The sequence below is a fragment of the Cucurbita moschata genome, unplaced genomic scaffold (genome assembly GCF_002738365.1).
Source record: "Cucurbita moschata cultivar Rifu unplaced genomic scaffold, Cmos_1.0 Cmo_Scf00004, whole genome shotgun sequence".
Lineage (NCBI taxonomy): Eukaryota > Viridiplantae > Streptophyta > Magnoliopsida > Cucurbitales > Cucurbitaceae > Cucurbita > Cucurbita moschata.
In genome coordinates this window covers 1,486,174-1,512,515 of record NW_019268520.1, presented here as the reverse complement: position 1 = coordinate 1,512,515, position 26,342 = coordinate 1,486,174, and the positions used below count along the sequence as shown (strand labels likewise).

The following is a 26,342-nucleotide window of genomic DNA, read 5'->3' as shown; positions in this document are numbered from 1 at the left end:
CCCCCCCCCCCCCCCAATAAGCAATAAGGATCACCGGCATACATTAATTAGGAAAAGGAAACAATTAAAAAAATCCGCTGCTTGAAAATTTCACTTGAAGTTGAAAGAAAACTAAATCTAAGACTGGGTATTCTGTACTTGGAAAAAAATTTGTTGAAATAGAAATGCCTAACAAATGGTTAAAACCACATCAATTTTCAAAGGCTTAAGTTTTTCTAACCATAGAGATGTAAAATGTTGGACACAAGTATATTACATAAAGACTTGCATCTATAGAAAAATAAAGGAGTTTGTATTACGAGCATTAGTCTATTTTCATTAGTTCAATGGAAAGTTTTGTCTCTTGTAAAAAAAAAAAAGATATACTAGAAGAATACTAGACCTCTCCATAATCAAGGCTCTAGTTTCATCAGAATCTAATACAAAAAAATTTGTTGACTACAAATTTGAGAAACAGTTTTCTTGATGGATGGAGCCAAAAGTCTAGAAACATTTTCTTTAATGCAATTTGGATTCAAAGTATTATCCTCGATGATTGGAGAAATTGTAGAGTGATGCACCTTTCTTTGAGTGTAGTGCTGGGGTAAGCTGCAATAGAACAATTCTTCACCTTTTGAACACTTAAAGACTTAGAAGACTCAAGCGCTCTAAGGGAACCACCAAAGGACATCTCATCAATAATACTAGTATTCACCTCTGAATTTTCCTTTGAAGCATGCCAAAAATCTGGTGATTGAACTAATAAATCATCAAAAAGCGTGAACAACTATGCTGATGAGACTTTTATCTTCAATTATTGAGCTAATTCAAAGAATGTCCAACAAATTTGAACTATAAGAATTAAGACAAAAGGAATATCAATTGGAACGATATCCCCGAATCAAAGAATTTTTTTTTCCCCTTTTGGATTTGCAATTTCAATTCTAGCAGGGATGAAACTATAAAGGTTCGTCTGAACATCAACGCAAGTTAATCTAACAAATATAGGATATGAAATGAAACCCGAATGAAACCACCAAAGAAATGTCCTATTGCGTCGAAAGTGTGCCTATTCCAATAATGAAGAGAGTTCGTGATTTTAATCCAACCTCCATAACCTGTGATGAATTCAAGTTTACTATGCCTGCTAATATCCCATTTTTCAATCTTCCAATGGAAATGACCAATATTTGACCAATGACACAATGGACTAAGACCAACTAAAAAATTTGTACCTTCCAATCGAAGTAAAGTTTTATCATCCATAAAAGGATTAATCAAAAAATGGTTTCAAAGTGGACTTCATAGCCTTATGAATATCTTTCCAATCATCATGCACATTCAATCTAGAAGCCACCCGTAAAGAATTCCAGTTTAAATTAACAACTTCTTTATCTTTTCTTACTCAAAAAGAGGATTTGGAGATGGAGAGCTTTAGACAAAATAAATCTGCAACCAATAGAGAAGGAGGGTTGAATGAATTTACAATGTCCATGAAGAAATTTATGTTGCATTCCAGAATAAATCTGCAACCTAAAGAGTTCCAGTTTAAATTAACAACTTCTTTATCTTTTCTTACTCTAAAAGAGGTTTTGGAGATGGAGAGCTTTAGACAAAATAAATCTGCAACCAATAGAGAAGGAGGGTTGAATGAATTCACAATGTCCATGAAGAAATTTATGTTGCATTCCAAAGGTTGATAATCCTTGTAGCAAAGCTTCTCAAATTTCATAATATAATCTCTCAACATATCCAAAAAAAGTAAGTCAACTGCGCTTAAGAAAACCACAAGGAATACTAGTCATCTTCCTTCCACCAGATATTGACCATACAATACAATCAATAATTGCTTCAGAAGAAAACCAATGTTCCTGGATTCTAGTAGTACCAAACTCATCTCTATCTTGTTTGAAAAAATCTAAGGCTCGGAGTGAAACATCATTTCAACCATGGCTTTCTCTAACCAACGATGGTGAGAGAATGAAAGAGGAATAACTGACTTGAATTCTATGTCTTTCATAAAGAAGAACTCACTTTCAAACCAAATACAATAATAACTCTTATCAATTCAACAACTACTACGATGCATTGGAAACCCAAAGCAAACTAACAGACGGATGAAGAAAATCCAGAACTGAAGGGCAACTAACTACTGACCTCTTATGAACAAGCTGACGAGGCACAAACCTTCAGAAAGTGATTGCCTGTTATGAGTTTTCTTCCATGTTTGCAATTTATTGTTCAAATCAGTGGTCTAACTGGCAATTTGGTACCTTCAGACATTTAATTTTTCGTCTCAGCTACCTATTTTTAGATAAGACGCCTCAGCAACCTATTGCCTAATGAAATGCATAAACTTGTTTTCTTCAATGAATTTGCAGCTCAATCCAGGAGACTCTGTTATGGACATTAGACAGTTCCTTCTTGATGCTCCTGAAAGTTGCTATTTCACATGCTATGACTTATTGTTGCACACAAAGGATGGTTCCACTTTCCAACTAGAAGATTATAATGAAATTTCTGAAGTAGCTGATATTACAGTTGGTGGTTGCTCGTTAGAGATGGTACCTGGTATGAGAATTTCTATTTTATTTCAAGTGATAGGCGATCTATTTCTGGTCTCTCAGGTATTTGTTTTCACAGCATTATATGATGATAGATCGATAAGGGCCCATGTTCATCGTACCAAAGACATGCTTTCCCTTTCCACTCTTCATGCTTCACTGTCAACATCTCTTGCATTAGAGTATGAACTTGCTCAGAAAAATGCAGCAGCAACTACAGGAGGTTTGGATGTTCAGCTCCTTGAGTTTGTTTCCTTTATTGGCTTGTTATGTATTGTAAACATGTTTTATCGTTTGGGAGATTTCATTATAAGAAGGCTTTTGGATTCTAATGTGATTTAGACATTGCGGGCAAAACAAAGGTCCCAGAGCTTGATAGCCTTGGTTTCCTGGAAGATGTTTCTGGTTCGCTTGGCAGTTTTCTATCATCATCCTCGAAAGAAGTAAGATGTGTAGAGAGCATTGTGTTTTCATCCTTCAATCCTCCTCCAAGCTATAGAAGGTAAACTTAAGCGATCTCTTTTTACATGCTCATTTGAAGATTGTTGCTTTTGTTGGTCCATTGGATGCTCACGAACGACACATCTTATGCTACTTCCAGGCTCACTGGAGATTTGATATACTTGGATGTGATTACATTGGAGGGTAATAAGTTCTGTATAACGGGAACTGCAAAAAAGTTTTATGTCAACTCAAGCACAGGAAATGTTCTTGACCCAAAGCCATATAAAACTAATTATGAAGCTAGTACTCTGGTTGGGCTGTTGCAAAAGATTAGCTCTAAATTCAAAAAAGGTAGAGCAAAACTTGATCACTGTTCACTGGAACCATCCAATTGGTGAAAACTATTCCATTCTGATTGATATATAAACTCTCACATTTTCTTCTTTTGTCTAAAGCTTTCCGTGAAGTTCTGGAACAGAGAGCCTCTGCACATCCTTTTGAAAATGTTCAATCTTTGTTGCCCCCAAATTCGTGGCTTGGTGTCTATCCCGTGCCTGGTGAGTTGCTTCATCCCTTGAATCCAGTTCGTCCTCTTTTTTTAGCACCTTAAAGCATGATATAGCAGATCATTATCTTCTATTTGCAAGTGCTGGGATACCAAACCTTCTACTTCGGTTCTTTGAAGAACATTCCATTTTATATGTTGCCCTTTGATGATTGATTTAATTTATTCCACATTAAGACTTCTTTATTTATCCTTTACATCAATTTATTATTAAATAAGCTCCTTGTCACCGCCAACGTTGGTCTAGTGATCATTGGGGCGAATATAAAAGTAAAAGAAGTTAATGGCTAATCAATGGGCTCAGCCTACCGTCTAAGGTTTTAATATCATATGAGTACCTTTGAAAACCAAATGGGATAGAGTCAAGGTGGTTCTCCAATGAGATTAGTCCTACACTCATGATTTATTTGGTCTCTGAACTTTCAAAAGTTAATAAGTCATTGAATTCAACTATATGAAGTATTTCCATGAAATTTAAAAAATTTCTATTAGATTCTTAAACTTTCAATTTTGTAATTTGGATGTAATAGGTTTTTTTTACCTATTACACACACACACACACACACATATATATATTTATTTATTTATTTATTTATGTTATGTATCTTCCAAGTATAAAATTGAAATTTTAGGGTCATTACACATATAGCTTAATTTTATATCTAATATATCAATTATCAATTAATTTTATATCAAAGGCATCAAAATTTAAAATTTAGGTACCTATTAGACCCAAGCTCTTAAGTTTTTAGGGACTTATTAGACTCAAAATTAAACATTCAAGACCTATTATGCACTTTTGAAAGTTAAGGGATCAAAATAAATACAAACCTGAAAGTTAAGGGACTAAACTTGTAATTTAACCTAAAAAATAATGAACTCATTGTAAAAATATTGAATAACTATTGTTCTCCATGCCATTCTTAAAAAGTTCCAAATTCACATATCAGTATCTTGATGGAAATAAAAGTTATCAAATTGATATGTTAAATTGGTTAATGGTTAATTAATATCATTAACTTAGAGATAGCATTAGTATTTAGACTATACTATCTTATATGCATGGCTGCTTTATGCTATAATTATTTTGAATAGCTCATTCGTTGAAAATGTAATAGTTACATGATATGTGAGCTAGATAAAGATAGTTTTGAACCTCTGTAGTAAATTTATGTGCAAAAAGACATTGTACTTTCTGCAAATTGCTGTTATTTCTTTTCGAAATAGCTTGTTTTGCTTCTTGATCTCTGTTTCAATTGTTTGATGTAATTAATTCTATTTGTGTTTTATTTTTGTAGACCATAAGCGTGATGCAGCCAGGGCAGAAGATGCACTAACACTCTCCTTTGGTAGTGAGCTGATTGGCATGCAACGGGATTGGAATGAGGAGTTGCAGTCTTGTCGGGAGTTTCCTCATACAACTCCGCAGGAAAGGTATAGTTACCTCTTTGTTAATAGGCCTGCCTTTGCCTCTTTGTTTCTGTGATCAATTCTTAACAAAGGCTATATGATGCAGGGTTTTGCGTGATAGGGCTCTCCACAAAGTAACTTCAGACTTCGTCGATGCAGCTATTCGTGGTGCTATTGGAGTCATCAACAGATGCATACCCCCAATAAATCCAACCGATCCAGAATGCTTTCACATGTTAGTTGTTAGAAGAAACTTCCTAGTGGGATGTGCCACATCAGCAATTTTTTAGTTTTTTTTTTTTTTTTTAGTTAACAGATATCAACATTTGGTACACGTCCCTTTAATGCTCAAAATGCTGTTCCTAGGCAGGAAGGCCAACTTTAGTTCCACATCGTCATGCAAATAGCTGCTTCCTGCTGCATTCCTTATTGAAGCCTTTATTTATACATTAGATAGTTAATAAATATATTGTGTGCATGTCATGATAGGCTGGCTCGTTAATCTGAATGTTGAATTTGTAACCAATCATTTTGTTTGTTACAATTTCATGAGTCATTGAATTGATATTGAGCTATACCTTCATTGAATTTTAGGTATGTACACAACAATATTTTCTTCAGCTTGGCTGTGGATGCGGACCTTGAACACATATCCAAGAGATCTGCATCTGATGGTAATTCAAAAAACCAGGGCACAAGCTCTTTACATGGTCCTTCGGAGAGGGCTATTGATCGTTCATTGCACGGTGACGTTGTACTTTCTTATGGTGAAAGATGTAATTCACGTGGTACTTTGGAAGTTAATGGTATAACTGAATCTTCACCTGATGGTCCAACTGAGATTCAGTTGACTGAGAGTGAGCAAGCTACATATGCCTCTGCAAATAACGATTTGAAAGGCACACAAGCATATCAGGAAGCAGATGTCCCTGGGCTTTACAATCTTGCCATGGCAATCATTGATCACAGGGGTCATAGAGTGGTAGCTCAGGTAAGCTTATCATTTATTGATGTTAGTTTCTGCTTCATTACTCTCTCCTCCTGCTTGCAAGGACCAGAATGGAGTGGATTACCATATATCTGTTTAGGATGTGAACCAAAATCAAAATCAAAATCCATGGGATTGAGGATGAAGGATGATAACATGTTTTCCTTTGTTCCAGTTCTGATGCTGGGTTTAATGGGTTTATTTGGGATAATTATAATTATTTGTTAAGATAATTTTGGGGTCAAGTTTAGGTCTTTTTTCTGTTTTTGTTTTTGTTTTTTATTTCAAAAAAATTAAAGTCAGGATTGATAACTATTTTGATTTCTGTCTTTAGTTTTTCATTGTTAACCCATTCGGTTTAGACTTTCGAATTTTGAAAAAGTTTTGTTGAATTAATTTAAGAGCCAAAAAGGAAGTTTTGGTTTTGTAAAATCTCACCTTTTCAGTATTATATTTAACTCGCAGGAACCCTCCTCTCCCTCTACCACATATCTCTAACTTATCTCTCGTTAGTAGATAACAGAGGTCTCATTTGGTGGTTTAAGATGTTGTGTCAGACCTTTTGGATCAAAGAGGTTTTGGTGTTGGCAACTAGAGGCTTCATAAGTACGCACCTTTTTCCTGAATGGCCATGGAATTTCCCTTTAGAGACGAACGAACTCTCTATGATATTGGGTTATTATGAGCCAGTACGAGCCTCATCCATTTGAGTGGACCTCGAGTAAGGGGATAGTGACACTTTCAGGAGCCCTTGGAAAGTGATATTTTTTGGGATTCCCTTATGTTCTCAGTTTGTGAAATGCTTTGTGGGGAATGATTTTAGCACTTATTTTTTTGGAAGACATCGGGTTAGGCTGAATCTTGCACTTTCATTATTCCTTTTTCGCGTACTTCTTCAACTCCATTGGGCTTCCGTTGTTCTTTGTCCAATAGGGAAACAATGGATGTAGTGGATCTTCTCTTTGTTGGGTTTGTGTTTGCCCTTAGGGATGGGGATTATTGTATCTAGTGTCCCCTGGGTTCTCTTGTAGTTGTTATTTCCATTTTCAATGCGACCTCTCCCCCTCTGGGCGTCCTTCTTTCTCCTTGCCATGGAAGTTTAAAATTCTAAAAAAGGTTAAACTCTTTGGTTGGCACGGTGAATACCAAGGATCGTGTTTTGAGGCATTCTGCCTTGTGGTGGGCTTCAGTAGTGCATCCTCTACAAGAATTTGTCAGAAGACTTGGATCATATCTTTTGGGGTTGTTGGTTTGCTCATTCTATCTGGGACAATTTTAATAACTGTCCCAGCTTCTCTCTCTAGTGTCTCTCTATGGCTTTTATTTCCCCTTCGGTTATCTCTCATCCTAAAATTATTCTCTAACTTCTCAACATTTCTCTTTGCACTGGTGAAATGGTACGATGTTCAGCTTAGCATGCCTGTTACATAAATGGTTAACCGAGTTTAGGGGCAATGGTATTACTGTCTCTGCTGCCCTTTAGCATCTTATTTTACAATATCCTTATAGTTCTCTGATTTTGTATGCTTTGCTTGTTTCGGCATTGTTTCTGATTAGCTATAATCCACTTTTCTGCTGTAGAGTGTTCTTCCTGGCATTCTTCAAGGGGACAAATCCAACTCTCTTCTGTATGGTTCTGTTGACAATGGTAAAAAAATCAACTGGAATGAAGAATTCCATGCCAAGGTGAGGGAGCAGACATTAATCATTTCAATAATTATTTTTCATTAAATTACATTATTTTTTATTGTCTACTTCAGGAAAGGTCTCATTCATTCAACAATATATAGTAATTTTTTAGGGATATTACTTCTATTGGAGTTATGTCTTTGTTCTTAATATTTGTTGATCTTCTAGTGTGCCCTTTTTTTGGTTTAATAATATCACCTTACTATAAGTGCCAAACAATGTTTATGCCTAGGTGTTGGAAGCTGCCAAACGTCTGCATTTAAAGGAACACTCTGTCCTCGATGCATCTGGGAATGTTTTCAAGTTAGCTGCACCGGTGGAATGCAAGGGCATTGTAGGTAGTGATGACAGGTGATTTCTTAGACCTGAAGCATTATTAGCTGTACCTTTAGCTTTCCTGTCCTTTTGTTTTCGGCTACTTGATTAAGTTATAGCTATTGTATTGTCTGAGACAATAATCTATTTTTTAGGCATTATCTTCTTGACTTAATGAGAGTAACTCCCCGTGATGCAAACTATACTGGGCCAGGATCTCGATTTTGTATTCTAAGACCAGAGCTTATTACTGCGTTTTGCCAGGTATGTCAAAAAGAACTGGTGGAAAAATTGTGTCTTTATGTTTTCATGTTATTTATATATAAAGTTTCTTTTCTTGTGAGAAGGCCCAAGCTTCAGATCAGCTAAAATCCAAGGTTGAGTGTGAAGGAGCTAGCATAGTTGATTCTCCTCAAGTGGCTGATGGTGGAAAACAAGAGGAGGAAGTCTCAGCTGTAACTAGTGTTGGAAGTGTATGTATTACTCCCTGTTTATTATTTACATTACTATTGTCTTAAACCAAACAAAGTCTTTGCTTATGGCAATTGTGGGTTGGAGTTTGACAAGTAATAGTGTTGGAATACCTTCACTCCCACTCCTTTTTTTGTTTTCTTCTTTTTCAAATTAAAAATAACGTCAAGCGAACTATCATTGAGAATCAAGTAGTGTAATAAATACGTTGTGGCATACTATGTGCTGTTGTGAAGAAGTCATGGTGGAATAGTGCTTTAGTGGTTGATGGGCTTTATATTTCTCCTCTTAGGATAATTAGATCTTGCTTCAATGGTCAAAATTGGGTTCTATACGTGCATAGGTACAAATGTAATTACATGGTTTACCATCAATGTCCTAGAAACTTGATAGGAATGCTATTAAGGTACACTAGTAATTAGTTAGAAAAGTTGTTAGTGTATTTGATTATAAATAGAGGGGTAAGAAAGGGAGAAATGATGCCTTATTTTGGTAGTTAGGGGTTGAGAGAGATCTCAAGAGAGGTGAATCCAAGTACCTCGAAACACTTATTTATTTTGTAAATTTTCATCCTTTATATTTCAATATACCTTGAAATACTTGATAGGAATACACAGAATGCAACAGCAAGGCCCAACCAAGAATGGAAACTTTCACAAAATCCTGTCGAAAGTGTTGGTTCTTCCATGAATAACCTGCCAGACAAAGAACTTCACCTTTTCTTGGATTTTACTTTCCAAAAAATCGAGAACACAAACTTCCTAGGAGGGGAAGGATCCACTAAATAAAGAAAATAAGATCCACAGGAGAAGCCCACAGAAGGACTAAGAATTTACAGCCGAAAATCCTCTCCCCAGCCTAAGCTTGAAGTCTACCGCTAAAGAAAGGAGAGTTGTAATTGTTGTCGTTTCCTTATTGGACCACGAATGGTGGAACCCAAACGAAAGAGACAATGAGCTCCTTGAGTGAATCAAAACTTTAGAAACACAACCTAGGCGGAGGAACTCACAAAAAAGGTCTAGATATTATAAGTTTCTTTTAAAAAAATCATAGTGATTGTGTGACTTTGTTTGGCATAGTTTCTTTGAGGTGTTTCCGCTTTAGCTTTGTAAGCTCTCAGAGTTGTAGGGAGTCAACCAAGGAACTTCTCCTCCATTCGCCCTTTCATGAGAAATGGTTGTTTTGGTGGCAGGCTAGGATTTGTACTATTTTATGGTGTTTGTGGGTCAAGAGAAATAATAGAATCTTCAGGGTGAAAGTTCTTTCGACAATGTTTGGTCCTTTGTTAGATTCTTTCTTTCTCTTTCGACGATGTTTGGCCCCTTGTCGCTAGAACTCATTTTACTTGATTGGAGCCCCTTCTTGTAGTTGGCTCCTTTTTTGGTAGGATTTTTCTTTTTGTATGATCATGTATTCTTTCATTTGTTTTCCTTGCAAATCAGGTTTCTCGTTATCTATACACGTGCACATATAAATCATATTCAATGTGTAATCTTTAATAACTGTTTTTTAATAATTTTTGTTTCTCTTGCTGCCCTATTCTTAATTTTTTATGACCTCAATGGTGATTATGATTTTAGGATTATGATTTTGTTAGCTCTCTGTAGAATCAGTTCCTTAAGACTTTTAAGGTTGCATCAACAAGTAATTGCAGGTATTCTTTGATTTTTGAGGAGGTACTTTTGAACCCCGTTTTCTGTGGCAAATAAAGGGTTCTTTGGCAGTTTCGTTTTTTGCCATGTTGTGGGGCATTTGGCTTGAGAGGAACTCTAGAATTTTTTATGGGGCGGAGAGGTTGGAGGAGGATCTTTGAAATTTAATTAGGTTGAATTCTTCTTTATGGGTGTGTTATTAGAATTTTTTGTAGTTACCAGCTTAGTATTGTTCTTTTGGATTAGCTCATTTTTTGTAATTGGGCATGGGGACTGGTTATTTTGTTGGGTTTGTTTTATGTATACCTTTCAAGTATTGGTTTGCCTTGAGTATTTATAATTCAAGGCTTACAAGGTTGTGAGTGCTTGCTAATCATTCCAACATTTGTAGTGATTTTACTTCACTTCTACATTTCTTTTTTTCTTTTTACAAAAATTGATTTATTTTTGGCAAATCGACTTCAAAGGTTGATGGAGGCTCTTGAAAAAGGTAATTTAAAGATTCAATCTGTTGGTTTAGCAAATCTACTTTTCATTTAGGTTTAGCTAAGCTTCTACAGTTTAAATGAACTTGGACTTCCTGCCGAGTTGTCCAGCCTCGACCCTTCATTGTGCATATCAAATATTCCGAATTTGGAAAACAAGAAGCTTTTTGGAAAAGTTCTCTCTTGCAGGGATAAATAATGAAGAATTCATAAGTTCTTGCAAAAATGCTTCAATCAGTACATATGAGTAGCAAAGGAGTCTCCTGTGATGCATATGATCATTTGATTAATTTTCCCAATCGCTGTATTTATCTGTATTTCTTCTTGGATTTGGATGGTGGATTTGCAGGTCAATTTATTCTTCTTATTTGCGATTTTGTGAATGTCAGTTTTATGCTTTTTTCTTTATGATCTTTCATTGTATCAATGGATGAAAATCCAAGTGATTGGATCTTGGTAAATATTTGAGAAATCTGAATTATGTTGCTTTTAGGATACTAGCAAGGACAAGAAGACCGAGGATCTCAAAGAGAGCTCACAATCACAGAATGAAATCTTTTTTAATCCTAATGTCTTGACTGAGTTTAAGTTGGCTGGGAGTGAAGAGGTAAGATCTGAACTTGCGTACCTTTTGCCTGGCAGTTACTTAGAGGCCCATGTTCTCAGTTCTCTTACTCTTGCATTCACCAGGAGATTGAAGAAGACAAAAATAATGTGAGGGGAGCCAGTATGTTCCTCACAGATGTTGTGCTTCCAAAATTCATTCAAGATCTCTGCACACTGGAAGTCTCACCAATGGATGGCCAGACCTTGACTGAGGCACTCCATGCTCATGGAATTAATGTTCGGTATATAGGAAAAGTGAGCATGCTTAGACATAACATAACGATATCATTGATCAGTTTGACGACCTTGTCTTGGTGGTATGCCCATGAATAGAGATTTTGACGATCTTTGTAACTCTTCTCAACAGGTTGCTGAGGGCACTAAACATTTACCCCATTTATGGGACCTTTGTTCTAATGAGATTGCAGTTAGATCTGCAAAGCACATTCTTAAGGTGCTAAATCTAACTCCTCCTTTTCTTACTATGAATATAGTGTAAGTCTCTTTTTTTTTACACTGAGAAAAGGCATGCTACGGAGGGCATTACAACGAATTTTTATGGATTCCATCTTTGATACACAGGTTATTCAATCTGGCTATTTGTGGCTTTTAAGGCATAATGTGTTATGTTCTAATACTCAATGCCGAACTATCTTTTTAGAACTAGTTGCATGATATTGATCAACACAGATAAGAACATTTTTTGTTAGCCTTTTTTCATTCCTTGACAAAAGTGAGTTTAGTATTATCTGCATCGTGTCATTCTGCATCTAAACTGAGTGATACTATTGATTTTGGTCTACTCTTTATGCTTCTGTCATTAAATGACTTATTGATAAATAGTTTCTTGTGGGAAACAATGATGATTAGCATTTTCATTTTCACGATGTTTGAGTATTTGAGAATATGAGGTTGCCTAATAAATCCAGAGAACTTATCCCCCACTCATACTTTCTCTCTTATTTTCCAAAAAAAACAACTCATTTCATTCGTTGATTTAGTAGTATTTCACACTAGTATTACTCATTGTACAGGATGTTTTGAGAGATACTGAAGATCATGACTTGGGGATGGCACTTTCACATTTCTTCAATTGTTTCTTTGGAAGTTGTCAAGTACTTGCTACAAAAGCAGCTAGTAATATTCAGTCCAGAACCCCAAAGAAGGTTTGTTCAAAGCAGATATTTGTGTCTAGATGAAACTATATTATTGTTCACTATTCCCATTCCCTGGGCTAATATTAAATATTCTTTTAGCTTAAATTTTATACGACACTGTTTGTTTAGCTGTTAATGTATGAAGCTATTAGTATATACTTATCTTAAAAAGAAATGATTATTGTTTTAGCATTTACTTCAAACATGCAATTGTTTGGTGACGTGTGTAAATTGAAAAGGGGATGTAAAGCCTAAAGAACCCTTTCTGCACATGCCAAGAGGTACCTCATTACAGCTAATAAAACTATATTTAAGTAATTCTTGAGAAAGATGAAGGGCAAAATCAAAAGGTTATGTGGCTGCTAAAAAACTCTCTCGGCAGTCTAATACACCTACTTCTAAATTAGCTAAAGTTGATTTCTTGTGTTGTACATTTATATTGCAGGACCAAGTGGGTCACCATCATTCTTCCGGAAAAAATTTAAGGGGACAAGCCAGATGGAAAGGTAGAACACTTGCAAAAAAGAGTCAATCCTCATATATGAGTGTTAGCTCAGATTCTCTTTGGGCTGACGTTCGAAATTTTGGAAAGCTCAAATATCAGGTGATCTTTACATGAAACGACTCCCACATACTTCCCCTTATGATATTATCTCAAAGGCTCAAACTATGTTTTTTCATCTTTTTTGGGCTGTCTTAGCCTCCGAAGTCTTGCCTGCAATTAGTGATAGGAACAGGTGTTTTGCCATTCCTATCATTTAGTTTTTCCATTGTTTTTAATGAAAATTCTGTTTCTTCATAGACTTGTTATAAGCTTGTCTTTCATTTAATAATGATCTAAAAAAAAAATCAAATAGGCATTTATGTAATTTCTTATGATGAAATACTTTCAATGCAGTTTGACTTACCGGAGGATGCACGGTCGCGTGTGAAGAAAGTTTCTGTTGTACGGAGCCTTTGCCATAAGGTTATTATCCATTCAATTATTTAATTCCAAAGTGCATCTTATATATTTTTCAATTTTTATTTGGTTGCTCTGCACTATGCTTGGTGTGTATTAGCACTTATGGAGAATTACAACAATAGAATCCTTGCAGAAATTCCCTAATTGGTGTGTGTTGTATAGATAGAATATTGGGGATGTTCACTTATACACTACGTAGTTCCCTTGAGTTTTGGTGGATTTTTTTAGATGTGAGATCCCACGTTGGTTGGAGAAGGGAATAAAGTATTCCTTATAAGGGTGTGGAAGTCTCTCCCTAGTAGACGCGTTTTAAAACTTTGAGGGGAAGCCTAGAAGAGAAAGCCCAAAGAGGACAATATCTGTTATTGATGGGCTTGGGCTGTTACAAATGTATTCAAGCCAGACACACGGGGGTGTGCCAACGAGGACGTTGAGCCCCCTAAGGGGTGAATTTTGAGATCCCACATTGGTTGGAGAGGGGAACAAAACATACCTCTCCCTAGTAGATGTGTTTTAAAACCTTGAGGGAAAGTCCAAAAAGGATAATATCCGCTAGCGGTGGGCTTGGGCGGTTGCATTAGATGTTACACCTATGACTTATTGGTGAAAATGCAGATATTAATATTAAAATCAATGCACCTTATTGCATAATTATAACTCTTAAAAGGAAGAAATTTACAACTCCAAGTTAGAAATTAGTTTGATTCTTTTACCAGATCTCAGTTTTTGAACTTTTGAGATGTCTATTGGATTAATGATTTTCTTAACAATACAATGGGTTCTTAACAGGTCGGAATCACAGTTGCTGCTAGGAAGTATGATTTAAGTTCTGCTGCACCTTTCCAGACATCAGATATCTTGAATCTCCAACCTGTTGTTAAGCATTCAATTCCTGTATGTTCAGAAGCGAAGGATCTCGTCGAAACAGGAAAGCTGAAGTTGGCAGAGGTCAGCAATAATGATGTCACCTTTTAAAATTATATTGGTTTGCTTGAATTAAAGCTGAATTCAGTTCCTTAAACAATATTCCACTATATCATTATATACTTTTTTTTGGAAAACTAAATTTTGAATGGTCAAGGAGTTGACTTGTCGGATACTGCTCTTGACGAACTTAGAACTAAACAAGAAAAATAGCTGATCATTTGTATTTGCAAAGAGACCTGAATCATAATGTCTGGTTGTAGAAAATTTGATTGATTGATTGATTATTGATTATATTGTTCTTCAGGGGATGCTTAGCGAAGCCTATGCATTATTTTCAGAAGCAGTCTCGATACTTCAGCAGGTAATGACTTATGCATTCTTTAGCATTGTCTGCTGAAAGAATCCTGTTAGTTTATAATCTCAACAATTTAAAAAAACTCCTTTGTTACAGGTTACTGGTCCAATGCATCGAGAGGTTGCCAATTGTTGCCGGTAGACATCAGGACTATTCTGGCATACAAATTTTGTCATTAACAAGCACATGATTATGATAAGGAAACTAATCTTTTCCTTTTTAAAATTTTAGGTACCTAGCTATGGTTTTGTATCATGCAGGAGACATGGCCGGAGCCATAGTCCAACAGCACAAGGAACTGATTATAAATGAACGTTGTTTGGGTTTGGATCATCCTGACACAGCCCACAGGCATTTCCACTTCCTTGCTTCAGTTTTGATTAACTAATTGAATCAAGGGTTCTAGGATGTAGAACATAAGATTTATAGTTTTTTTTAGTACCTAGAAATCCTCCATTCTGTGTGAATGAGATAATTTGATGGGGTTTCTTGGTTGCATCATGGCACTTCTCAATTTTGGCCCATACGTGACCGGATGGGTGCAACTTGAGGGTTGCCCCTTGTTTATCTTGATGTGTGGGGGTCACAACCTACTTTCTCTCAGTGAGGTTGTGACACTCTCCCACTTCCTAGTTATCGTCTTCGATGACTTGCTTGGGGGCATAATCGTATCGCCGATTGTGACACTATACACCTAAATAAAAATTAAATATATGATTTATAGTATCCAACAAATTAGTCCAATCCTAATGATTATGTCGGTTGTTTCCGGTCTCTGTATCCATGCGTGTATGTTGTCTTCTAAATTTGTTTGCATTTCTTTTTTCTGATATAAATTTTGTTTGCTTCTGTAGTTACGGTAATATGGCTCTTTTCTACCATGGACTTAACCAAACAGAACTTGCACTACGACACATGTCTCGAGCATTGCTGCTGCTAGGTTTATCGTCTGGTCCTGACCATCCTGATGTTGCTGCAACTTTCATAAATGTTGCAATGATGTACCAGGATATTGGAAAGATGAACACAGCTCTTCGTTATTTGCAAGAAGCGTTGAAGAAAAACGAAAGACTTCTAGGCGAGGAACATATTCAAACTGCTGTTTGTTACCATGCTCTTGCTATTGCATTCAATTGTATGGGTGCCTTTAAGCTGTCCCACCAGGTAATTCCTTGAACAGAAATGGTGAATAATATTTGACATCCGTTGTAATGTACGACTAAGATTTCGTCTCTCACGGCAGCACGAAAAGAAAACCTACGATATACTCGTCAAACAATTGGGTGAAGAAGATTCGCGGACGCAAGATTCAGGAAATTGGATGAAGACATTTAAGATGCGTGAGGTTCAGGTAAGTCGAAAGATGTTAAAAAATGAAGGTTAGAGCTACCGAGAAAACCTCTTTTGTCCTTTAACAATATAGATTGTATTTTGACAGATGAATGCTCAGAAACAGAAGGGCCAAACTCTGAATGCTGCCTCGGCTCAGAAGGCCATCGATATTCTTAAGGTACTAGGCCACTGTTACCATTGGCCATGCGACTCTCTGGCATCTTATAAAGCTCGAGATTGACTCGTGGGGATTTTTATTATATTTTCCCCTTTTCGTTCTTGTAATCGTTTCTTGTTCAATGGGGGGGTATTATACAAAATTCAAAGGCTTTATTTCTGAATACCTTGCAGTCTCATCCAGACTTAATGCACGCATTTCAAGCTGCTGGATCTGGCAATTCTGGAGGTGCTATCAACAAATCCCTCAATGCTGCTATTATTGGTGAAACTCTTCCGCGAGGTAGGGGTGTAGACGAGAGAGCTGCTCGCGCCACAGCTGAAGCAAGAAAGAAAGCTGCAGCTCGAGGCCTCTTGATACGTCAATCAGGCGTCCCAGTTCAAGCTATGCCACCACTTACCCAAGTGCTCAATATCATCAATTCTGGCGTGACACCAGACGCAGCGGATAGTAGCGAAACAGATGGTGAGAAGAAAGAAGTTAACGCCAACCCCGCTACTAACAACACTCAGGTGGATGGAAAACAAGATCAGCTGCCTTCAGCACAAGATCAGGCCCCGGTTGGATTAGGCTCCGGCTTAGCTTCCTTGGATGCCAAGAAACAAAGACCGAAATCGAAAGCTGCGGCTTGAGTGTTGAAACTTTTTGTTAGATTGGCCAGAGGATAAATAATTTATTTGAGATAGGGAGGAAACTCTCTAATTGGCCAATAATGAATGACACTTCTGGGTCCATTTGAGTAAAGAGTTCAGCTTAGTTTTAGCAATTGGCTGCTAAAAATTAGTTTTAGATGGGCCAATGCAGTACAGGTATTCCATTATTTCAATCCTTTCCCAATAATTAGGGTCGTTCAAGCTTGAGCGCATTTTTATTTTATTGAGTCAGTTATAATGTTGGTAGTACATCTGGGTTCGTTTGTACTGTTATGTAATATGATATGATCTTCATCTCATATTACCTTAATGTGCCAAGCTTAGCAATTTAAAGGCAGTGTCTGTTCTTTCAACCTGCTAATCCATATATGAAGTTGCGTTAGCTGGTTTTATTAGTTCATTTGGCAGCTTGTTGTATAATGGAAGCTTGGGATTCGGAAGTTCTATTTGGTTTTGTAGATGGAGGTAGGGGTTGCCTATGTTCAACCACTTTTTAGCATGGGTTAGATCCCCGCCCAACATTACGTAGGGCGGCCCAACGTTACCAAGTGGTCCTCTATGATATTTACTGGCTTTTGTTGGGTCAAATCTCTGTCCAACGTTACCTAAGGCAGTCCTCAGTGATATATATACTAGCTTTTGTTGGGTTAGATCCCCACCCATTGTTACCTAAGACGGTCCTCAATGATATATATAGGCTTTTGTTGGTCAGATCCCCGCCCAGCGTTACCTAAGGCATTCTCCTCAGTCACATTGGCTTTTGTTGAGTTAGATTCCCATCCAACGTTATCTAAGGCGGTCATCAATGATATATACTGGCTTTTGTTGGGTCAGATCTCCGTCCAACGTTATCTAAAGCGGTTTTCCATTTCCATTAAATCCGGGGTTCGAATTGTAGTTTTGAAAAACATTCTCAGACGGATCTGGCACAAGTCCTCTAGAAGGGGGTGCCAGAGAGGGTGAGAACCTCGTTGCACTCGGACTCTATCGCACCACGAGACACTGCCAATGAGTCAAGTTGTTTGGAAATGTAGCCTCAATTGGATAGTAAATTCTGTCCAAAACTAAATATGGGCAAGAAACCGGTAACAAACAAGTACCGACACTAAGATAGTCATCAGTGATATGCACTTGATGTCTATTCCAACCCTATTGCACACCCTTTTCCTTTTAACCGCTACCCTAGTGGCCCATCCCCGTTATGCAACAAAGTTATGAGTTGCCCCCACAATTTACATGAGTTGCCCCCACAATTTACAAGAGTTCATTACGAGACCCGGTGGGGGTGATAAATTTATTTTAATCTCCATTTATTTTTATGAGATTGAGGAATCAAGGTTTTTTTTTTTAAGAATTTGTCTGTTTTTTATATATATATATTTAGAAAATACTCATTTTTAGTATTTTCCAACCTAATTTCTATTAAAAATATAAAACATTCTAATTAAAAAAGATATAATATAATGATCTACTAAAAATTCAATTTTAAATATTAGTTTTTAATAATTAAAAAATTAAACTTATTTACTAAATATATAAATAAATCTCTAGTTACGGGCCAAAATCAATTCTTTTTCTAATTTTTAAATACTATATAATTGATAATATATAATGTTATGCATGTTTAAATTTTTAATAAAAGGAAATAAGTTTATTTCAAGATTAGAGTTATTATTATTATTATTATTATTAGTTTAATATAATTTTTTGAAATTTGAATCCACGAAAAAAAAACACAATTAAAATATTTTTTCTACATGCTATTTGAATTAGAGAAAAAAAAATTATCAAATAAATATTCATTGAATCCATTATTGTGCTCCCAAAAGCAGAACAAATGTACACACAACACCAATGAACGGAATTACACAAAAAGACACCAAGATATTTACGTGGTTCGAAGAGAAGAAGTTCCCCTACATCCACGGACCAATCACTAAAATACCCAAGTGTTACAAGTGAATACCTCACTATCACACTACAAAAACTCTCACCAATGTGTCACTCAACAAATACGATGTGACACCCAAAACTCTTCCAAATTCCGATACCACTTGTTAGGAATGGATATCCAGAATGGAGAGCAATCAGTAATAAACCAAGTGTTACAAGTGAATACCTCACTATCACACTACAAAGACTCCAATATGTCATTCAACAAATACAATGTGTTACTCAAAACTCCCCCAAATCCCGATACCACTTGTTAGGAGTGGATCTACAGAATGGAGGGAGAACTCTCTCGTTATATAGAGTTACAAAATATCTCCCGACTAAATCTAATTTAAATAACCAAATCAAATATAATCCAAATAACCAAATCAAATCTAATTCATATAACTCATGGTTATCAAATCTGATCCAAATAATCTAATAAAAACAAATCAAAACTTATGACAATTTACTACCATCTCCACCTTGTCATAAGATCTCCAAATTAAATCAAAACTTATAACAATTTACAACATCCATTCGATTCGATGCATAAAGGTAAGCTGGAGTAAAGTTCTTACACATTATAAAGATACCGAACATAGTTTAAAAATGTTAAAAGGAAATTGATAACTTCATAAATTTTGTAAGTTTGGAAGAGATAAAATGTTGAGGAAATTGACGAAAGGCAAAGCAAACAAGGAATAAAGTATACAAATGAAAACCTTTTTTTTTTTTTTTTTTTTAACCCAAATTTGACTTTGCTGCCCTTCCAAGAAAGGGACAATTCAAGAGTTTTTAAATATAAATAATTAAGATTAATTATGTTGTTTTTAATTTTAAATGTTTTAAAATTATGTTTATAAATATTAATTTCACGTTTGATAAAAAAAAAAAAATGCTTTCAAAATAATTGAGCTAAATTTTTTAAAAGTTTATTTAGAATTCAAATGGAAGGCAATAAATTATTGACCATTTAATTTTAAATATGATTAATTTATTTTATGATAAATAAATTTAAATATGAACAAAGCAAAGAATATCTCCACTAGATACTCAAGTTCACATGGAAAAAAATGTGATGTGAGATAGAAACTTTGATTCCATCATAATTTCAGTTTTTTTTTTTTTTTTAATTATGTTTATTTTCTCACCATGAGATTATATATATATATATATATATACATATAGTAGTAGAATTTATAAGCTCATTTTTCACAAATTAAAATTAAAAAAAAAAAAAACTAAATAATTAGGAAAGGAATAGTAGAACAAGTTATTTGATAATAGTAAAATTTCCTTTTTGAAAGGAATAAATTGTTTTCAAAGCATTTTTTTAAAAAAGAACCGTTTAAAAGTAGATCACCAAAAATTATTCTAAAGGTGATCGATCTAAAATCAAGTTATTGTAATTCAACATTTTATAATTACTCACGGTGCAACCAGAAATCAAATAAACTTGTTGGTATTGCATTTGTTGTTCGAACTCTATCAAATTCAACTAAAGATGTCCACGAGACAGAGCAGGGACACGAAACTTTATTCATTCCCATGCCCGTCATTTCATTCTCCATCACCACGAAATTTTCCATTTATTTTGTAGGGATCGAAACGGAGATTTCCCGTATGTTCTTTTTTTTTTTTTTTTCGTGTGTGTTCTCGAACGAGAGATTAGAATCTCGAATGTTCCAACTCAAAAGAAACAATCTTGTTCATCTTTTTCAGTGTCTTTTAGCAAACTTAAGAAACAAGTACTGTTGAGTTCTTGTGAAATTATGCCTTAATGCTCTTGGAAACAACAGATTTTGCTTTCCTTCCTCTCCAGCTTCTTCATCAAACCATTCCTTTCTTCATAAGCTTCATAACCAAAAACACTTCCCACAAAGTGAAACAGAGCTCATAACTCTTTCATCTTTATGTGTTTTATGTCTTCCAAAATGGAACTTCCTTGCTTCTACTTGCAGTTTGCAGAAGAAATGGAAGGATTATGAAGCAACTGTTGGTGGTGAAGGATCTTCTAGTTCATCATTTGTGAGGTTGATACTCAAAACCATATATAAGCTACTCGAAAACCATTCCAAACAGCCTCGATTCGACTATCTTTAACCATTGATATCTATCTCTAGATCCTGTTAAAGAGCCGAAGGCAAGGATTGTGGAATCGGCTGAAGCAGCAAACAATGCAGCGGCCTCGAATATTAGTACAGCGACGACCACACGGTGCTACATCTTCAATCAACAGAAGCATTCCATCACAAGCTAATCACAGCAACCAAGATGAGTATGAGATCAGGGACACTGATTCTCAACTCGACGAGCAATGGCCGAACGACAGAGCGTATGGTGGACGAGGTTGGCTGAGTAGTGAACGACACGCGAGCACTTACGACCTTGTTGACCGAATGTTTTATCTCTATGTTCGAGTTACGAAAGCAAGGGATTTACCTCCAAGTTCAATCACTGGAGGTTGTGATCCTTATGTGGAAGTAAAGCTTGGAAACTATAAAGGAAGAACAAGGCATTTTGACAAGAAACAAAATCCAGAATGGAATCAAGTTTTTGCTTTCTCAAAAGAACGCATACAGTCCTCTGCAGTTGAAGTTTTTGTCAAGGACAAAGAAATGCTCGGAAGAGATGAGTATCTCGGCCGTGTCGTGTTCGACTTGAACGAGGTTCCTACTCGGGTTCCTCCGGATAGTCCATTGGCTCCTCAATGGTACCGATTGGAGGACCGACGAGGAACCGGCAAGGTAAGAGGAGAAATCATGGTTGCTGTTTGGATGGGAACACAAGCTGATGAAGCTTTCCCAGAGGCATGGCATTCTGATGCAGCCTCAGTGTTTGGGGAAGGTGTTCATAATGTAAGATCAAAGGTTTATGTCTCTCCAAAACTATGGTATCTAAGGCTAAATGTTATTGAAGCGCAAGATGTTATCCCAAATGACAGAAACCGTGTTCCCGATGCGTTCGTCAAAGTTCAACTCGGGAATCAGCTACTTAGAACAAAGATCAGCTCAACAAGCACTAATAATCCATTTTGGAATGAAGATTTGGTGTTTGTGGTAGCTGAGCCCTTTGAAGAACAGCTGCTAATCACTATTGAGGACAGAGTACACCCTTCAAAAGAAGATGTTTTGGGGCAGATCAGTCTCGCTCTCGACACGTTCGAGAAACGGCTTGATCATAGGCCAGTTCATTCGCGTTGGTTCAACCTTGAGCGGTACGGGTTCGGAGTTTTAGAAGCGGATAGGCGAAAGGAGCTCAAGTTTTCAAGCAGGGTTCACTTGAGAGGTTCTCTTGAAGGTGGATATCATGTGCTTGATGAATCTACACTATATATCAGTGATCAAAGACCAACTGCAAAACAGCTATGGAAACAACCAGTGGGAATACTTGAAGTTGGGATTTTGAATGCTCAAGGATTGCTTCCTATGAAGATGAAGGATGGGAGAGGAAGAACAGATGCTTATTGTATTGCTAAGTATGGTCAAAAGTGGGTTCGAACTCGAACGATTCTTGACACGTTTAGTCCGAAATGGAATGAGCAATACACATGGGAAGTTTATGATCCATGTACTGTGATCACTTTTGGAGTTTTTGATAACTCCCATTTAGGTGGTGGCGAAAAACACAATGGCAGCAATGGAGCAAGAGATTCGCGGATCGGAAAGGTTCGTATTCGATTATCGACGTTGGAAGCTCATAAAATCTATACTCATTCTTATCCCCTTTTGGTTCTGCACCCCAATGGAGTACAGAAGACGGGTGAGCTGCAACTTTCAGTTCGTTTCACCACCTTATCTTTGGCAAACATGATATACATCTATGGAAATCCATTGCTCCCAAAGATGCATTATATTCAGCCTTTCACAGTGAACCAAATAGAGAATTTAAGGTATCAAGCTATGAACATAGTAGCAACAAGGCTCGGTCGAGCTGAACCGCCTCTAAGAAAAGAAGTCATCGAGTATATGTTAGATGTTGATTCGCACCTATGGAGTATGAGAAGAAGCAAAGCTAACTTCTTTCGAATCATGTCGTTACTTTCGGGAATGATTTCGGTTACTCGATGGTTTCGTGAAGTTTGTAATTGGAGGAACCCTGTCACATCTGTGCTCGTGCACGTTTTGTTCCTTATCTTGATTTGGTGTCCAGAACTAATACTTCCTACTATTTTTCTATACATGTTCCTCATTGGTATATGGAACTACAGGTTTAGGCCAAGACACCCATCTCACATGGATACCAAGCTCTCCTGGGCTGACGCAGTGAGTCCAGATGAGCTCGACGAAGAATTCGACACGTTTCCAAGTTCTAAACCGAATGACTTGGTTCGACTAAGGTATGATAGATTAAGAAGTGTTGCAGGTAGGATTCAGACGATTGTGGGGGACATAGCAACACAAGGAGAAAGGGTTCAATCTTTACTCAGCTGGAGGGACCCTAGAGCCACCAGCCTTTTCATAGTGTTCTGTCTTGGCGTTGCTGCTGTGCTATATGCTACTCCTTTCAGAGTGGTGGCTTTGGTTGGAGGTTTATATTATTTGAGACATCCAAAGTTCCGCAGCAAGCTACCTTCAATTCCTGGCAATTTTTTCAAGAGATTGCCTCCTCAAATAGATAGCTTGTTATGAGTTATGATGTTAACTGTGTCAATATTTAAGTCAAATGTATTCTACTTTGAAGCTTTTATTGTCATTGTCATAACAATAGGGTACAAAATCCATGGCCATGTTTGCTTTTGTAAGAGTTTCTTTTGGCCATGGTTTTGCATCATAAAATACTAAAATTTGCAATAAAATTATGAATTAAGCTTGTTTGGCTAAGTGTGTGATTGAATGTTGCACCCAAGAACTTTCCAATTTGGTCTATTTTCTCTTTCAGATTCATCAGTAATAGTTGTATTATTTCTTTCAATTTCACCGATTAGAAGTATCTAGTTTATAAGAAATTTTTTACCTAACTTCAAAAATAATCCATATATCCATATATAAAGTATGAAAGTGAGAATTTGAATTTGAAGCATATTACCTCAGTAGCACAGTGAAAGTTCAACCATAAAATGTAACGACTAAAGCTCACTAGCAAATATTGTCCTCTATAGACTTTCCCTTTCGAGCTTAACTTTGGTGGAAAAAGTTTCTGTACACTTATAAGAATGTTTCATTCTATTCTACAACTGTGGTGGGATTTCACAATCTACTCTCTTGGAGACCCAGCATACCCATTGACACACCGCCCATTGTCGGCCTCTAATACCATTTATAACAACACAAGCCCACTACAAGTAGTTGTTATCCTCTTTGGACTTTCCCTTTCCCTTTCAGCCCACTACAAGTAGTTGTTATCCTCTTTAGACTTTACCTTTCCCTTTCAGACTTCCCCCAAGGTTTTTATAAAACGCATCTGCTAAGGGGTTTCCAGACACTTATGAGGAATGTTACATTATTCTTTCCAATGTGAGATCTCACAGTAAATCTTTTCAAATAGTTCCCTCAGTATTTCATCAGCTAGAAGACAGTGATCGCAATTGAAGAAAAATTACATACCATATCACTATCAGAAGTCAAAGGGAGCTACATGACGCAAAATTTGATGAATAAAGTTCACTGCAAAATTCATTGCGAGACATAATTTCAAATCTAGAATCCTCATAACAAAACATGAACAAGAAGATTGTTGGAATCAAGTCAACAAGAAAAGTATTGGCACCGAGGAGAAAATATCTAGAAAACAAGCTCATGCGGTTTCATGCCAGACTTTAGAGAAAACCTTGCAGCTAAGTAGGTCTTTAAATCTGAAACTGCCTCAATGGACTTTAGCAGAGCTGAGTCCACGGCCTTCTGATCATCCTTTTTGTCCTGTGGGAGTGCGCTTTTTTCCTACATGTAACAATGGTGGCAAGAAATTAGGATAAAGAAATTATAACAGTCCAAGTACTAGAGCCAAAAATGATGGAAAACAGCTACAAACCTCCTTCTCTGCCTCGAAAAACTCTCCTTCTCCCTTCTTTTTCTTCTTCTGAACTTCCTTGGAGAAATATTTGTCATCAAACTTCTCCACATTGACTCCTGCAAGGTCCACCTTGGTGGAGGTCGCGATCACGTATGACTGATTCACACGCCTCAATGGAACACCATTGACCTTGAATGGTCCTAAAATGACAAACTTTAAACTCAGATAATCCCTAGCAGGTTCAAGAATTGGAGATTAAAAATCAAAGACATTGGCTAATCACTATTTTATATGCATCTTTCTCCCTGAATATAAAACAACAATCCACCAAACTCCTCCGAAAAGCAATAGATAAAGCATACGTAGATCAGAAACTTATGAATATTGGCAGGGCATATTGGCAGAATGCAAGGCATGAGAAGTTTCAATATTAATCGGTTGCGAGGTTAAACTATTAATGCTGCCAAAATGCAAAACCCCAAGAATACTACTTTTAGTTCTCAATGGTAAAGGTTATGCAGTCGACACATTTAAAATCATGTGTAAAACTAAGGCACAATGCAAATCTAACACAAGTTCACAATGAATGTAGAAAAAATAAAACTCAATTTTCATGAAAAGATAATAAAACACTTCCCATCCCCCAACACAAAGCGACGGTACGTAAAAAATCACAAGGAAAAGTGATCAGAGAAAACCGCCAAGCCTCACCAGTGACTAAGAGCAACCCAGATGGAAGTTGCTTCAAGAACACAACTCTCTTTCCCTTGAACCTTCCAGTAAGAATGATAAGCACGGTTCCAGGTGTAATGCTAGACCTGCAAATAGTACAAAATTGACAAACTAAGTTATGAGTACACCCCACATAGAATTCATTGAACTGAACCAAATGTTTATTATTTGGAACATGATCAGCATTACTACACTTTAAGCAGTCCACACCATCTGAAACCCGAACAATCAAATCAAGGTGTAAGAAAAGTCTTATCGTTTAAGGCACTTATTTGAACGTAAAAATCCCCACTTACTCATAGGTATAGCATGAACTTCATTTTTTCTAATTGCAGTTTTCTTTTTAATCTCCTTCACTATCGGGCGCGACACTACCCCGTTTATATTGTAATTTCGTGTAATCAACTAACCTGGCTCCTATCCCCCCAAAAACTCAAATCGAGGTTTTACTGAACCCACAGAATACTCCGATTTCTCAGTTCCCAACCACAACAAAATTAAACCACATCAAACAGATACGTTCCAAGACACTGCAATAAACATCCAAAGAAAGAACAATGAGAGAGATCGACCTAAGTTTGGTGGGCTTAGCCTTGCGCTTGTTGACAAGTGGTTTCTTGACATCGTCAGCAGGGTAAAATTTCGGCGGCTTCTCAGCTGGTGCGTCGGTCTTAGGCTGGGCATCGTGGCGAGGGAAGACACCTCCATTTTTGGCCTTGATTGCCCAAAGACCTCGCTTGTGGTACATCTTCGACCTCGAATATTTACCAACCCCTCGAATGAGATCGGGGTTTCTGCTAACTCGTGCTGTCTTCGGAGCCATTGATGAATTTCTGAGAGTTCGGCGGCAGCAGCGTCGTCTCCTCTCCTCCTACTCGCCGAAACGCTTCAGGCATTCAAAGCTGCAGACAAATATATATTCGATATGAAACCCTAAAATGAATGGGCTTTTTTTTTTCTTACAAAAAAAAAAAAAAAAAAAAAAAAAA

At 36.7% G+C, this 26,342-nt stretch overlaps 3 protein-coding genes across 3 annotated transcripts in view; 2 read left to right on the top strand and 1 right to left on the bottom strand.

Annotated features, from left to right (window-relative positions):
* The window catches only part of LOC111441923 (clustered mitochondria protein-like), a 20,774-nt gene extending 3,640 nt beyond the window's left edge, over nucleotides 1-17,134 (top strand). The window contains exons 4-29 of the mRNA XM_023079114.1: nucleotides 2,361-2,550; nucleotides 2,623-2,766; nucleotides 2,886-3,045; nucleotides 3,145-3,338; nucleotides 3,443-3,544; nucleotides 4,851-4,986; nucleotides 5,069-5,197; nucleotides 5,557-5,953; nucleotides 7,532-7,636; nucleotides 7,872-7,990; nucleotides 8,110-8,218; nucleotides 8,302-8,427; nucleotides 11,056-11,169; nucleotides 11,253-11,423; nucleotides 11,536-11,622; nucleotides 12,203-12,334; nucleotides 12,771-12,929; nucleotides 13,224-13,292; nucleotides 14,079-14,237; nucleotides 14,521-14,577; nucleotides 14,668-14,708; nucleotides 14,803-14,922; nucleotides 15,426-15,735; nucleotides 15,815-15,922; nucleotides 16,010-16,081; nucleotides 16,255-17,134. Coding sequence (XP_022934882.1) covers nucleotides 2,361-2,550; nucleotides 2,623-2,766; nucleotides 2,886-3,045; nucleotides 3,145-3,338; nucleotides 3,443-3,544; nucleotides 4,851-4,986; nucleotides 5,069-5,197; nucleotides 5,557-5,953; nucleotides 7,532-7,636; nucleotides 7,872-7,990; nucleotides 8,110-8,218; nucleotides 8,302-8,427; nucleotides 11,056-11,169; nucleotides 11,253-11,423; nucleotides 11,536-11,622; nucleotides 12,203-12,334; nucleotides 12,771-12,929; nucleotides 13,224-13,292; nucleotides 14,079-14,237; nucleotides 14,521-14,577; nucleotides 14,668-14,708; nucleotides 14,803-14,922; nucleotides 15,426-15,735; nucleotides 15,815-15,922; nucleotides 16,010-16,081; nucleotides 16,255-16,713 — 3,969 coding nt within the window. The 3' untranslated portion in view covers nucleotides 16,714-17,134. The remainder of the gene's footprint in view (nucleotides 1-2,360; nucleotides 2,551-2,622; nucleotides 2,767-2,885; nucleotides 3,046-3,144; nucleotides 3,339-3,442; nucleotides 3,545-4,850; nucleotides 4,987-5,068; nucleotides 5,198-5,556; nucleotides 5,954-7,531; nucleotides 7,637-7,871; nucleotides 7,991-8,109; nucleotides 8,219-8,301; nucleotides 8,428-11,055; nucleotides 11,170-11,252; nucleotides 11,424-11,535; nucleotides 11,623-12,202; nucleotides 12,335-12,770; nucleotides 12,930-13,223; nucleotides 13,293-14,078; nucleotides 14,238-14,520; nucleotides 14,578-14,667; nucleotides 14,709-14,802; nucleotides 14,923-15,425; nucleotides 15,736-15,814; nucleotides 15,923-16,009; nucleotides 16,082-16,254) is intronic.
* A 3,062-nt stretch (nucleotides 17,135-20,196) lies between these two features.
* On the top strand, nucleotides 20,197-23,492 carry LOC111441470 (FT-interacting protein 1-like). The gene is made up of 2 exons (XM_023078483.1): nucleotides 20,197-20,702; nucleotides 20,793-23,492. The coding sequence occupies exon 2, from the start codon at nucleotides 20,847-20,849 to the stop codon at nucleotides 23,298-23,300; it is 2,454 nt and encodes an 817-aa protein (XP_022934251.1). The 5' UTR covers nucleotides 20,197-20,702; nucleotides 20,793-20,846; the 3' UTR covers nucleotides 23,301-23,492.
* Nucleotides 23,493-24,192: 700 nt separating this feature from the next.
* Nucleotides 24,193-26,262, bottom strand: LOC111442321 (60S ribosomal protein L6-1-like). The gene is made up of 4 exons (XM_023079681.1): nucleotides 25,926-26,262; nucleotides 25,333-25,439; nucleotides 24,640-24,821; nucleotides 24,193-24,548 (listed from the first exon to the last, which is right to left on the bottom strand). Exons 1-4 carry the CDS (start codon nucleotides 26,174-26,176, stop codon nucleotides 24,393-24,395), a joined length of 696 nt encoding a protein of 231 aa, XP_022935449.1. The 5' UTR covers nucleotides 26,177-26,262; the 3' UTR covers nucleotides 24,193-24,392.
* Nucleotides 26,263-26,342: the final 80 nt, after the last annotated feature.